This window comes from Myotis brandtii, unplaced genomic scaffold, assembly GCF_000412655.1.
Source record: "Myotis brandtii unplaced genomic scaffold, ASM41265v1 scaffold1617, whole genome shotgun sequence".
NCBI classification, from domain to species: Eukaryota; Metazoa; Chordata; class Mammalia; order Chiroptera; family Vespertilionidae; genus Myotis; species Myotis brandtii.
In genome coordinates this window covers 147699-162532 of record NW_005355909.1, presented here as the reverse complement: position 1 = coordinate 162532, position 14834 = coordinate 147699, and the positions used below count along the sequence as shown (strand labels likewise).

The 14834-nt window shown below is 47.8% G+C and overlaps 1 protein-coding gene across 1 annotated transcript in view; it reads left to right on the top strand.

The window, feature by feature from the left end:
• The window catches only part of ETS1 (v-ets avian erythroblastosis virus E26 oncogene homolog 1), a 138218-nt gene that overhangs the window by 24018 nt on the left and 99366 nt on the right, over nt 1–14834 (top strand). Inside the window, exon 3 of the mRNA XM_014536440.1 lies at nt 6326–6470. Within this exon, the coding sequence (XP_014391926.1) occupies nt 6326–6470 (145 nt within the window). The remainder of the gene's footprint in view (nt 1–6325; nt 6471–14834) is intronic.

Below are 14834 nucleotides of genomic sequence, written 5' to 3'. Positions count from 1 at the left end.
CCCACCCCCCGCCGCTCCCTGCTGGGAGCACTAAGCCAAGGAGCATTTCTGCTTGGCCTCCTTCCCTCCTGCCTCTCAGGGAGCAGGACAAAAGTGCCCTCCGGAAGCAGCCGTGCCCAGGGTCCTTCCGAGGACAGAGACACTCTGCCCGCAGATGGAGCTGATCTGGGAGCTGCTCTGTGACACTTGGACAATCTGAACGGAGGCGCTGGCTTATCCAGCATCTTCCGAGGACGAGCAAGCCCAGGCTTGAGTGGAAGTCTGCAGAGTTGTTCAGCCCCTTGTGGAGGGGCAAGTGCGTGCGAGGGGGTGAAAGGTCTTAAGTTGAGAAATTGTCCACGTGCTGCCTAAACTTTTATTGAGCAGTTACTATGTGAAAGCTCCTACCGCCGTTCAGTAGCCAGGAACGTCCTAAGCTTCACTGTTGTCTACTGAAAAGTAAGGAAAGTGGGGTCACAACAGTGTTTGAGGCCTGGCCGGTGTGCGTCAGTGGTTGAGTGTCAATCTATGAACCAGGAGGTCACAGTTTGATTCCTGGTCAGGGCACATGCCAGGGTTACGGGCTCCATCCCCAGTGGGGGACAGGCAGGAGGCAACCGATCAGTTATTCTCTCTCATCATTGATGTTTCTATCTCTCTCTCCTTCTCCCTTCCTCTCTGATATCAATAAAAATATATTTAAAAACAGTGTTTGAGGATGGCTTTAGGGAAGAAGAAAGACAAACACAATGAAGGCTTTCAGACATTCTAAGGGGACACTGTAGGCCACGAATCCAAATGATGACGATGACAATTTTTGGCTGAAGGCTTCTCCAGCCCAGGGTGGTTCTTTATGGAGTGGAGGTTGCTAGTCACAAGGTCAGGAGAAAGAATGTGGATGGATCAGCAAAAAGGAGGCTTGAAGTCCGGAAAGGAATTTGGAGATTGTTGGGGCCAACCTCCTCAGGAAGCAAAAACTTAAAGAGGTTAAGAGCCTGGCTGGAGGTTACCCAGCGCCTCAGGGGCAGAGCAGGACTCGAATCCAGGCTTCCCAGTGTCCAGGCTTGTTTGTCTTCCTGTTGGAGCACACGAATACCTGTGACATCCCTAGACGAATAGAGCTGTGCCTGCGATGGTAGAGCCCTCAGCCCATTCATCCAGGGTTAACTCTGCTTTGCCTCTGAGTGGACTTTTTAATTTTTTTAAAGCAGCAGCTTCTGTAAATATTTATTGTGTCTCAAATGTTTATGGCTCTGCAGGAGGGCTAAAACCTAAGATTCTGTGGTGGATTAAGAAAAGACAGATTTGGCCCAACCGGCGTGGCTCAGTGGTTGAGCATTGACCTATGAATCAGGAGGTCACGGTTCAGTTCCCGGTCAGGGCACATGCCTGGGTTGCGGCTCGATCCCCAGTGTGGGACATGCAGGAGGCAGCAGATCAATGATTATCTCTTGTCATTGATGTTTCTATCTCTATCTCTCTCCCTCTTCCCTCCTCTCTGAAATCAATAAAAAAATATATTTAAGAAAAAGAAAAGAAAAGATAGATTTAATCACATGGAGTTTGTGCACTGGCATGGAAAGAGTGGGGCAAACATTGGTTCACAGTTTTAAGTATGTGAAACACAGAATTATTATTGTGTTGTTATTTATTAATTACTAGAGGCCCGGTGCACGAATTCGTGCACTGGTGGGGTCCAGCCAGCTTGCCCGATCGGGGCCATTGGGGGTAGGGTTGGCTGGAGCAAGGGGTCACAGGCGGTTTTCTGGCCGGCCCCGGACCCAATTGGGGTCCAGGGGCCAGCTCGGGGGCGGGGCCAGCCAAGGCAAGGGGCAGCAGGCGTTCTGGTCGCTCTGCTGTTTGGTCAATTTGCATATTACCCTTTTATTATATAAGATTGTGTTATTTCCCATATAAACAACTGTAAACCTACTTTTGCCCTGCCCTGTGCAGAAGAACAGTAAGGATGGAGGTAAGAGACACACACCTGGGCACTGAAAGCTGTTTGACTGAAGAGAAATAAACTGGAAGAGAAGATCACATCAGTGCCAAATTATTATTAAAAAAAATTAAAAAGTGAAGTTCGATCAGTGGTGCTGATGTTTCTTTTTTTGCCCCAGTCTCCAGTGTGGCTCTGTGGGGCAGCATGACACATGTGCCTGCGTCAACCTCCCCACCTCCCGCCCCTGCCTAGTCCGTGAAATGAGGCTTTCTAGAACTTACTGATTCACCATGTCACTTCCTCTAACACAGCCTCCAATGCCTCACTCCTAAAGCCAAGCTCCTGTCTGGAGTTCATGGCCCTCAGCCCTGTGACCCTCCTGTAGCCCCCTCTGTAACCCTCCCTGATCCCCTGCATGCTGAGCATCCTCACGGCCCCAGATCCCTCTTCCCTTGTGCTTGTCACCCCCAAACCCCACAGTCCTTACGTCTATCTCTCCTGCCTAATTCCTTCTTATTTTCCTTTCACAAATGTACTGTTAGGTACGCCATCTCCTTCTTTTACTATCCAGGCCTTTCACCAAGTGTTTTAGGCTAAATATTACTCAACCTTGCCTGGCCGGCATGGCTCCAAGGTTAAGCGTTGACCTATGACCCAAGAGGTTACAGTTCGATTCCCAGTCAGGGCTCATGCCCATGTTGCGAGCTCGATCTCCAATGTGGGGTGTGCAGGAGGCAGCCGATAAATGATTCTTTTTAATTGTTGATGTTTCTATCTCTCTGTCCCCTTCCCTTCCTCTCTGAAATCAATAAAAATTGTTTTAAAAAATTACACAACTTTTCAGTTAGTACTTTAGTCTGCTTCCTCCAGGAAGTCCCCCCTGCTGCTCCCCTCCCCCTTCACATCAGCTCTGAACCCTGTCACATCCCCTCCCTGTAATTTCCTGTGTAATTGTCTGTATGCTCCTAAGAATAAAGTTCATTTCTTGCTCATATTGTATTCTTAGCATCCAACCCAATACTTGGCATGCTACGGATTTGTTCCGTGAATACCCATTGCCGTAAGTCACCCACTAGCTCTCATGGGATGGATGCTGCTGGTCCTCAGCCATCTGCACAGAGCCCCACACACTTCATGTTGCACTTAGGAGGAGAAAAGAGTCTGAAATCGAATGGACGTGGGTCAGATTCCTAGCTCCATGATTTCATTAGCCATGTGGCCTTTGGAAATTTGCTTGCCCTCTTACGGCCTCAGTTTGTTCTTCTATGAAATGGAGATAAAAATGAGAATCTTGCACTATTGCGATGAGGATGAAATGTGACCATCTCTGGACAATGCTGAGCCAGTTGACATAGAGCGGGTGTGGGATGTGCATTACTTTCTTTCAGTAATTACCTGCGGGAAGAATGCGGGAGGACCTGTCAGATATTGTCCTTAAAACTGTGGCAGAGAGCCCGGCTGGTGTTGCTCAATGGTTGAGCGTTGACCTATGAACCAGGAGGTCCTGGTCTGATTCCAGGTCAGGGCACATGCCCAGGTTGTGGGCTTGATCCTTGGTGTGGGGTGTGCAGGAGGCAGCTGAAAGATCAAGGATTCTTTCTCATCATTAATGTTTCTATCTGTCTCTCCCTTCCACTCTGAAATCAATAATATATATGTCACCCACTAGCTCTCCATATATATATATATTATCTATATCTATAGATAATATACATATATGTATATCTATATATATAAAAGCCTAATATGCAAATTGTCCTTTCAAGCAGGAGTTTGACCCACCAGGAGCTCGACTGCTTGCTATGAAGTGCACTGACCACCAGGGGGTGGTGTGGAACAAAGGAAGGCCCCAGCGGGCAGCTGGCAGCCACTAGGGACCCTACCCGTGCACAAATGTTGTGCTCTGGGCCTCTAGTATATATATATGTGTGTGTGTGTGTGTGTGTGTGTGTGTGTGTGTGTGTGTACACTGAGCCATGCCAGCTGGGCAAGGTTGAGTAATATTTAGCCTAAAATATTTAAAAACTGTGGCAGAGACTGGGGTGTAGCTTGCATCTCCTGGAGTCACGTTCAGTTGCAGCCAGGAAGGGCAGGTGCCCACAGACACGCTGGGACTTGTTTCAGGTGGAGCCTTTCTAAAGCAGTGAGGCGGCGCTGTGCTGCCCAGATTTCTGACCCGCTAAAAACCTGCTTCTTTCCCCTCAACTGCGACAGTTTCAAAATGAATTGGCACTGGCTCCGTGGCTCTCCTGAGTAAAAATGTCATTTTCAGACGCTTTGAAATAGGCATTAGGTCAGTGTGCGAAATGTCTACTGCACTGGCAGGTGTCTGGGTGACAAGGGTCATGGTGCTCCAGGGGCATCTGCAAGCAAAGATGCTTGCGATTCATGGCAGGCTCGGTGCATTGTCTCCTCAAAAACCTATTCTCAAAAAACAGGGTTCTCTGGGTCCACTGGGGACATTGAAAAACAAACTGCATCTTAAAAACAGAGCTCCACTGATAAAATAATATCAAATAATACATGAGCTATCCCTGACAATGTGGGAGCCTGGTGTGGGGGCAGGACAGACTCTACGAACAAAGCCAAGCACATAAACTCTGGCTGGCTCTGCACGTGGCTGTTAGCAAAGCCTGCAGTTGACTCACCACGCAGCCACATGGTCGTTGCCCAGATCTGTACTTCACTGCTTTGTCCTAACCCACCACCTCCTCCTGCCTTCCATCTCTCCCCTGCACACTACACCTTCCCTGTAGAGGCCTTTCCTTAGCAGGGAAAGCCTGAGGTTTTAACCCTGAATTCAAGTTCCCCTCAGGTGCCCACTACCCTAGCTGGGCCTGTGACAAACTAACTACCTACCATCTATCTACCTGGATCCTACTTGTATGGCCTACGGCCATCTCTCAAAGATCTGGTTAATGCTAATGATGCACACACAGTGCCTAAAGGAGATAGGACAGGCAACTTAGAGTTTTCTTTTATGCCACGGAATAAAAATGTCCTCCTTCAAGACCCTTTTCCTAGAACCCTGATACTTGGCACTGAGTTTTGAGAAAGACTCCAGAGACATATAAGAAGACGGGAATAGGTAGATATCAAGAGCACGCAGCTAGTCTAGAAAATGTGTTTCAAATTGATCTGTTGCAAAGTATTGTGGGATTCCAACTACTCATAGTTTCTTGGGGATTTTAAAGAAAACCTGAATGTTGTTGCTTTAGGGACTTATAATATTAAAAGACCATGTCAGCAAAAATAGTTTTAAGACAGAATTAAGGAAATGTGTCCAATAGGGTGTCCTTATTGAAGATTTCCCTAAATCTCTTGGCCTCAAACACAAAGAGCCAGCAGAATTGTCATTGCTTCATTTCTTTGTTTGTTTGTTTTAATCCTCACCCAAGGATATTTTTCCATTGATCTTTTAGAGAGAGTGGAAGAGAGAGGGAAAGACAGAGAGAAACATCGATGTGAGAGAAACACATTGATTGGTTGTCTCCTGCAGGCTCCCTGACCAGGACCCTGGCCGGGGAGGAGCCTGCAACCAAGGTATGTGCCCTCGACTGGAATCAAACCTGGGACCCTTTGGTCTGCAGCCCAATGCTCTATTCACTGAGCCAAACCAGCTAGGGCTCATTGCTTCATTTCTATTCTGTGGTTCCCTCTAGAAACAGAAGGACAAGGACTTCAGCCTCTGATATACAATAACTCAAGGCAACTCCGTTCAGTCCCAAGGGTGTTAGTACATTCTCAGCATCCTTAGGTCAGTTGGCAGATGATGAGCCCTAAAGTACATTTCATCCAGCTCTAGTTTGAATGATTTTATGAATATTATGAAAAGTATGGTCAGAATTAATGTGCGCAAGACCTCCTTCTATATTTTGGGTTTAATTGTCATTTTTCTCTGTGCCAATATATTCTGTTCTGTTAGTTTCACTGAGCTTAAGTGAATGGACAATTGCCAAATGGAGAAGAGAGTATAGATCGTGGATGACTGAATCTAACACAATAGGGCTGAGTTCTTGTGTGCAGCTAAAGGGAAGACAGACCATAAGCGGTTCTCCAATTTGAGGGTCTAACTGAGGGTTAGCAAGCTACCCTTTGGGGATGAGAATACCACCAGAGGGGGTGCATCCTCAGGTGAGGATTAACAACAACAACAAAACACACACACACACAAAGAAAATAAATACATAGTCTAAGTCAGAAACACTTCCTATTTCCTATGACCTTTTTTTTGGTTGTGGTATGGGGGGGGGTGATCAATAACTGGTTCTATTCTGTTATCATCTATGAATGATTCCTACTTACATGCGCTTGGATGCTATAAAATAATTTTCCATTCAGGCTAAACTATAGAGATTTTCCTCTTAATATATGTCCTTCCCCCCCTCTCCCCCTTGGTTACAGAGGCAGGGAGCTATCAACTCTTATGAAGATTCTCAAATGGCTTGTGGCTTCCAGTCCAATCACCATCCGCAAAGAACTTGCTATTCCTTCTGGGAGGAGATGGCCACTCAGGAAGTCCCTACTGGTCTCGAACACTGCGGCTCAGGTAGGAACCTAAACAGCAGCTGAGAGTGAGCACAGCGTTGAAGGACAATGGACATTGGATGAGGGCTGTGCTCTGAAATAGCAGCTGTTGTATCTTACGTGGGTGCGGATGCTATTGTTCTCCGATGGAAAGCCCCAGGTGTTCTCAACAATCTGAGTTACTTTGTTCTCCAAAGACAGGAAAACTACGCTCTAGGAATAGACCCGAGTAAGGAGAGGTGGGTGTAGGTCTGCATTTTGTGACTAGTTCTGTCTCTTGTGCATTTCCTGCGACCTTCTCCTTTGAGCCTGGCTGTTGAGAAAGGGCCTAGAAGTGTTGCAGTCACAGAGTGTGAACTGGAAACAGCCTCTTACAGAGCATAGTATCTTTCACTTGCCTTCTCTTTCCATGACTCCCCACCTCTCTGCTCATGCCCACCAGCGTCTGGCTTCTTCCTCCACCTGCTTTCTCTCTCCCCATCTTCTTCATAGAAGCTCCTCTCCTCCTAGCACTCCAGGCTCTCTAGGCTGGCTGGTCACATTGCTGCCCCCTGGTGAACAGGAGGCACACTCCTCCTGGGAACTTGGGTGGAGAAAAGCTCAAAGTCCTCACCCCAATTCTATTTTGCAGGACTATCTGTGTTTCTCACAAATCCCATTAGCCTCTTTTTACATGCTACTTTTTTTGGGGTTCATTTTAAATACAAAATGTAAAACTTGAATTTGGGGGATCTGAAATAATTGATTCGGAAATGAAGTTCGATTTTTCATGAAAGCAGGTTATGATCATATATCCAGATAACCCAAAAGCCAGTTAAAACCTGTGTTTTATTCCTGGGATACATTCTTAGCCTAAGAAATGTCATTACTCTCTCACTTCTTGAAATTCTGAGGAATTTCATAGGGTGAAAGCCGCTGGAAATGAACTGAAATGCATTTTTTGTTCTGTGTCTCTCTACCCCACAACACTGTATGGCAAACTACGTGTATAGCAGTGGAGATATAAAAGAACTGTTTGTTTTGTTGCCCACACTTTAGCTTTCACCAGAACTACACACAGGCACAGAGCAAGATGCTGGAAGCCTTGGTGGGGGTTGGAAGGAAGGCATGGGAGTTGCTTTGCAGTTGCCTGGGTCTTCTCCAGGGCAGAATGGAACCAATGACCCTGTCTCATGTTCTCTTGACTCAGTGGGCATTGATCTTTGAGGGCTTGCTTGGCATCACCCTGGGTTGGAGGTATATTGCTGTCACTCTCTGCTTGGGATCTCAGTCCTCCAGCATAAATACGAATCCCTCAGCTGCCTACCCATTTGGAGAGGAGACAGGAGGGCTTTGTGCCTGTTCACAGGTGACACTTAAGGACTTCACATTTTGAGAGATGAAAAAAGCGATCCTTTGAAATTGTAAACAAAATAGAGTTTATTTGTATGAAATGAAGATCAATATGTTTGTTTCTATCTATAATAATAAAAGTGTAATATGCTAATTAGACCAGACGTCCTTCCAGATGACCTTCCGGGCAAAGCTGGGGCTTCGAGGGAAGCCTGAGTCCTGGGGGCCAGATGGAAGCCCAGGTCCCCAGAGGGAAGCCGGTGCTGGCAGCCGGGGGGAAGGAAGGCCTACTCTTGCACGAATTTCGTGCATCAGGCCTCTAGTATTAGTATAAATCGTGAATCCTATTAAATACCAGTAGGTCTAAGTCTTCTGTCTACCGATTTGATAGAGATTAAAGTTATCTTGTCTTCGGACTCTCAGTTTAGGACAGTGCTCCTGCTTGCGACAGGCTCCATCTTATCAATAGCTGAGATCACCCCCACACTCGCCCGTAGCCTCCAGATCAGAATGCTTCATCTTCATAGCAAAAGGACATGGTCTTTTTCTTTCTTAGCTGAGAAGTACATACGTTCCCAAGTGAAGATCACTTCTCATGTCTCCTTGTCAAGATTCTCAGAGGTACAAGAGTTTTCATTTCAGGGACAAGGAGACAGGGTCTGTGGAGAACATCCTAGCATGGAGCTGCTTTAAAAAGTAAGGACTTAGAGCAGTATCATCTAGTCTCCTATATTATACACAGGGATTGGCTTCATTCTGCCCTGGAGAAGCGCCAGGCAACGGGAAAGTAATTCCCATGCCTTCCTTCCAACCCATAAAAAGTAAGGACTTAGAGCAGTATCATCTAGTCTCCCATATTATACACAGGGATTGGCTTCATTTGGCCCTGGAGAAGACCCAGGCAATGGGAAAGCAACTCCCATGCCTTCCTTCCAACCCCCACCAAGGCTTACAGCATCTTTCTCTGTGCCTGTGTGTGGATTCCTGGTGAAAGATAAAAGCGTGGACAATAAGACAAACATCTATGTTCCATCACTATTTTTATTAAAAAATATTTTTATTGCTTTCCGATAGGAAGGGAGAGGGAGAGAGAGATAGAAACGTCAACGATGAGAGAGAATCATCGATTGGCTGCCTCCTGCATGCACCACACTTAGGGTTGAGCCTGCAACCTGGGCATGTGCCCTGACCAGGAATGGAACCGTGACCTCCTGGTTCTGGTTCATACGTCCATGCTCAACCACTGAGCCACGCCAGGGCCTATATCTCTACTATGATACCAGTAGTTTACCATGCAGTGTTGTGGAGTAAAGAGATATTTAACTTCTTCCCTGTCTACTCTATGGTTGAAGAAGAAGGAAGCTGGGGTCACTCAGACTAGTGGCTTATGTGTAGGATGGGAAGATGGGGGCCCATATGACCTGTCCTCAAATGATCTACAGTTGCCGTCAACTGTAGCTCAGAAAGACTGGGAGCCTCCGTGGGGGACGTGTGCCTCAGTGGCAAGTGTAGTATCTGTAGCTCCCTCTGTCTTAGGCTTCCTCTGGGGGAAATATCTGGCAAAAAAACAACAACACAAAAAACCCTGAGCTTTTCCAGCCCCTCCTGAGCCTCTGCGCTGTCCAGATGAAGGAGCGGCAGTGGTTATGCCTGGGCTGTGGTCCAGCCCTCCTCGGTGATGGGTGTCCTTTGGAAGGAGACCGTGGGCTTATAGCGAAGGGAGAGGATGACATGGACTGAACAGTGAATTCTCCAGCTGCAGCACATTTCCTTGGAGTTGTGTTGAGTAAGAAGAAAGAGGGGAAAAAAAATACTCTACATAGTTTCCCTCTTCTTTTATGCTATTTATAACTCCAGTTTTCTTCTCGTCCTCCGTCTCACGGCCACTCTCCACCCCCAAACCCTTCTCACATTTTGTGCTCTCGGAAGGGATGAATGAACTTTTTTCTCCCAGTACTGCACATCTGTCAGTGGCTGGAATACCCAGCAGGAGGGGCCATGGCGGAAGGATTAGGCCCCTTCTGCTGACTGTCGCTCCTGTTCACAAAGGGACAGAGGCTGGAGAAGGGTGGGAGCACGGGAGACAATAAAGCTGAGAGAGAGCATGAATGGGGGAGGGCCATTCCAGGTGAGTGGGAGAGAATACTCAGTTACCGAGACGAGTCAAGAACCTGTTAGACACAAGAGACAGCGAAAGGGGTGCTGAGGCAGAAAGAAAAGATGTGCGAAAATGGACAGAAAGCAAAGGTGGGTGTGAGTAGAGAGGCAGGGAATACTGAGAAGAGAACACGAAAGATGAATAGGAAGGGGGGAAGAAGGGTGGCCCAGAAAAAGACAAGGCAAGAAGGGGAGGGGAAGATGACATGAAAGAGAAGAATAGATGAATCTGAGGACATTAGCTCTGAGCTAAAAAGGGAAGCCACACTTGCATGCAGTTGCCTGTGCAGCTGTACGTTGCTTCGTGACAATCTTGTAGTCATCATTTTCTTTCATTTCTACCTCCTCCTCCCGTCCGCCTCTCCACTCCCTCCCCCCCATCAGCCTGGAGCCATTAGCGAGAGCCAATGGGGATGGAGTGCTGGTGTTCTGCATGAATGAATGGGCCCTTTCTGCCTTAGCTTCTCGTCATCCCTCTGTCGGGGAGCCTTGTGAATCAATGGAGCCCCTTACACAAGATGTGGCTAAAATGCCTGTTACTCTGTATAGTCTGACCGGAGTGGCGCCCACTGACCCTGCCTCCTCTCTGTTCCCTTCCTCTATTCTGGCCCCCAAATTCAGCCCTTTCTCTCAGTCATCATAGCAAGATTCACTTTTTAAAAAGTCAATTTCTTACTCCTTGCTTCTTAGAACTCACTAGCATTTCACAGCCATTAATTATTACGACTAGTCCCCATTCACAGCCCTTTTGAAAGGGCTGTGTAGATGGAAGCCATTTTTAGACACAGGCAGTGAGCTCAGAATGGTCCCCAGATCCAGCTGGAGTCATTCAATGCCTATTTTCCACTGGGAACTGGAGACTGACATCAGGGACCCCACTGAGCATCAGGCCAGGACCACAGTCCATCCTATGAACGGAGAGCTGCCCATATTGATTTTCACCTGACAGTTATGAGGCTCGCCATGGACAGTGGGGTGTAGCAGAAAATATGATGCTTATTAGCGATAGTCTATCAAAGCATTTTTTTGTTTCAGAGATGGATTGGTTTTGAATCAGCCAAAGTGGTGCATGTGATGTTGTGAGCAAAGTTCTCTTTTACAAAATAGCTGCTTTGAGTGGAAAGCAGTCTGCAGCTGCAGACCAGGGGGAACCCAATTTGCCCTCAGGGAGTGAGTCCGTGGTTTCATCAGCATGATCCTTGATTTAGGAAAGAAGACAATATATATTTTTTCTTCTTGTATAGTGCAACTTGGTATGTTTTTGGTCAATGAATGAAGTAAAAACCTTATCTACCCACATTCACATCCCACCCTCCATTTCATTCTTCATGAGAAAGGAAGTGTATGTTGTATAATGGTAAAGAATTCAGACTCTGGAAACAGATTTAAGTTGCTTTCTTTTTTAAATTTATTTTAAATTACAGTTGACATGCACTATTATATTAGTTTCAGGTGTACAACATAGTGATTACACATTTGTATACCTTATGAAGCGACCACCCCAATAAGTCTAGTATCCATTTGACACCACACATAGTTATTGTAATACTAGAGGCCCGGTGCACAAAATTCGTGCACTTGGGAGGGGTCCCTCAGCCCAGCCTGTGCCCTCTCACAGTCCAGGAGCCCCACAATTGATTGCCCCAAAGAGGTAGGCCCTGCCCACCCGGCTGGGGCTTTGCGATGGATTCCCCTGGCAGAGGGAGGCCCTGCCCACCCGCCACAGTCCACCGATCGGGGGCCTGGGCCTCCCTCTTTGGGGTGATCGTGGAGCCCCCCCTCTGATTGATTATCCCACTGGCCAGTGGCCTGGGCCTCCCTCTGCAGGGCAATCATGGGGCGATGCCCGGGCCCCCGACCAATCCCATCACACCCGCCTTGGCTGGCCTGGTGCCAGTGGGTGTCATAGCGTGGTCGTCTGGACAGGTGTTCTGCTGTCCGGCCATTTGATTGATTTGCATATTACGCTTTTATTATTATAGGTTAATGACTATACTCCCTATGCTGCACTTTACCTCCTGTGACTTTTTATAACTGCCAATCTGTGCTTCTTGTACATCAGCTCTCCCTAACTGCGTGACCTTACGCCACTCAACCTCTGTAGTTCAGTTTCATCCTCTAAACCAGGGGTTCTCAGAGTGTCAGAATCACCCGGAAGGCTTGTTAAAGCACAGGTTATGGGCTCCCATCCCCAGGGTTCCTGATTCAGGGCGTCCAGGGTACAGCTCAGCAATCTGCATTTCCCACGTCCCAGGGGCAGCTGCTGCTAATTCAGAGACCAGGCTTTGAGATCCACTAAGTTAATAGATGTCAGACTTAGAGCAGGGCTGTCACTTCGCAAGCAGATATGCATATTTGCTAGTATAACATTGTCCCCAAGTGCCTGAGGGCACCAGAAGTGTCTGGGTATTGAGTCAGAAAGGGAACCAAGAGTGACTGAACATTGTCCGTGACAGATACTGGAAACTGAGCAGATCTATGGAGACAAAAGAAGACAGTCCTTGTCTCTGAGCAACGTGTATTGAAGTGTGTATGTGGAGGTCCATTTCCAGGATAGGAGAAATGGTTCCTGTCTGAAATATGACACTTATTTGGGACAAAAGCTGGCAATCTGAGTGTGTGACTCTGGATCTCACTATTTAAACTTCCTAAAATACATCGGCTAGTAACATGGCAGAACTTAAGAATGTCTTTCCCAAATAACTCTTGGAGGTTCAAGTGGGGCATGTATTGAGAGGCCGAGTTCACGGTCTGCCCCGGAGCGTTCGCAGACGGCAGGCGGCTGGGAGAGATCAAACCTGGGCCAATGTTTGGAAAGGCTATCGGCGCCCAGGTGGGAAGTTTCAGCAGGAAAAACAGATGCCTCCAATTTGGCTTTTAAGTGTTGGGAACTTGGAGGGAATGCCAGAGAGGCTTGTTAAATGGGGATCCACCTTGCTGTGAAATGTTTATTCTCGTAGCAGGTTTATTCTTTCAAAACACAGTATTTTAAACTCTATCTGCTGCGCATATCTGCTCTTTCCTCATTTGGGGTGTGTTTTCATTTCCTGGAGGACCTGTGGCAGGTTCTTTGTTCCTCAGGACAGTCAGATCCCATTGGTGTGCTCGTTGCTGGGATGTTGCCAGGGGGAGTATTTCTCTCAGGGAAAATCTTGATCTACTAGGAATCTGGCTTGATGGTTGTAGTGTTTGGGAAGCAGAAAGCTGTAACCCTGTCACCAGTTCACAGAAGGTGACCATTAGGGCTGAGCTGCCCTCCCATGCCACTTCCAGGGGATGGCACTGATGGAGGTTCCTGCAAGACCCTCTGTCCACCAGCATGCCATCCCTGACAGGACCAAGGGTTTAAGGAGGAAGGGCCGGAGGAGACGGAGCAGATTGGCCAGCTTCAAGCAGTACATTAGGAAGAGAATCCATCTGCAAAAACCCATCCTACATACCTGCCCTATGACTTTGTTCTGCTAAGGAGGTTTCTACGAAGGCCTGGCCCCGTTCTCCATAAGTGAAGGCTAGTTCTCTGGCTAGGGGCTGGGTTGGCCCCTTTTTGTCAATGTTACATTGCCCCATCCTTTCTCTTTCCACCCTGGCTCCCCGGTAGCTTGCCACCCTGTGCTGTTCGATTATAATACCTTTTTAAAAATATACATATTTTTAAAAAAATATATTTTATTGATTTTTTACAGAGAGGAAGGGAAAGGGATAGAGAGTTAGAAACATCAATGAGAGAGAAACACTGATCAACTGTCGCCTGCACATCTTCTCCTGGAGATGTGCCCGCAACCAAGGTACATGCCCTTGACTAGAATCGAACCTGGGACCCTCAGTCCGCAGGGTGACGATCTGTCCACTGAGCTACACCGGTTAGGGCAATATACATATGTTTTAATTGATTTCAGAGTGGAAGGGAGGGAGAGATAGAAACCTCAATGATGAGAGAGAATCATTGATCTGCAACCTCCTGCACGCCCCCCACTGGGGATCAAGCCCACAACCTGGGCATGTGCCCTTGACCGGAACTGAACCCTGGACCCTTCAGTCCGCAGGCCGATGTTCTATCCACTGAGCCAAACCAGCTAGGGTAGATTTACAAGAACTTTTGATACATGTTTCTGAGTGTAAGCTGAAAGGTATTGCGTCCAAGCAAAGGGTTAAGTGTGGTGTGTGGAGAGAGCAAGAACTCATCTGGGATCTTGTTCCCTCACCATTAACACAATACTTACACTTATTTCAAAGAGTTGCTGTGCCCATTCAATAGGGTGTACACTTCAGTGGCCATGGCTGACAGCAGGCGATTAATAAATGCTACCTCGCTTCTTCCTTTCGGCATGATGCGAGGGTGACTTTCAGTAAGACAAAGAAACTAGAAGTCCCACCCTATCTCAGGAGTCTTGCCCACCCTCCTCCTGCCCAGGGCTAATTTTCTGACACCTGCCAACCTAACTCCTCCTGGTGCCTCCTGTTACCAGGCAAAGGGGGAGGCGGCCTGCGAGGACCAGAAGGAGAAGCCCAGCCCTTAGGGACCAGCGACCTGGGTCTGCACAGAGTGCGGGCAGCCCAGGGCAGCAAGGCCCAGACCGCAGGTCCCTGGGAAGGAAGGTGACCTAGAGGAAGCCGCTGAGCCCTGGCTGGTTGAGGAGTTACAATGCCAATGCCAGCCTTCTCCTAGCCGTCCCCCGATTCTCGCTGCGTCTCCAAAACCCTCGGAAGTAACAGCATTGCACTGGAAATCCCAGGGGGCTGGGAGAAAAAAACACACACATTCTCTTAACTTTTTCAAACCACAAATATTTGGGCCGCGTTGGGAAAAGGTCCCTGGGGCACCGAGTTCCTATTTGACTCCAGCAGTTTGACCCCTCTTCTGCAAGCCCTGGAGCGGGGGCTGGGGGCCTGGCCGCGG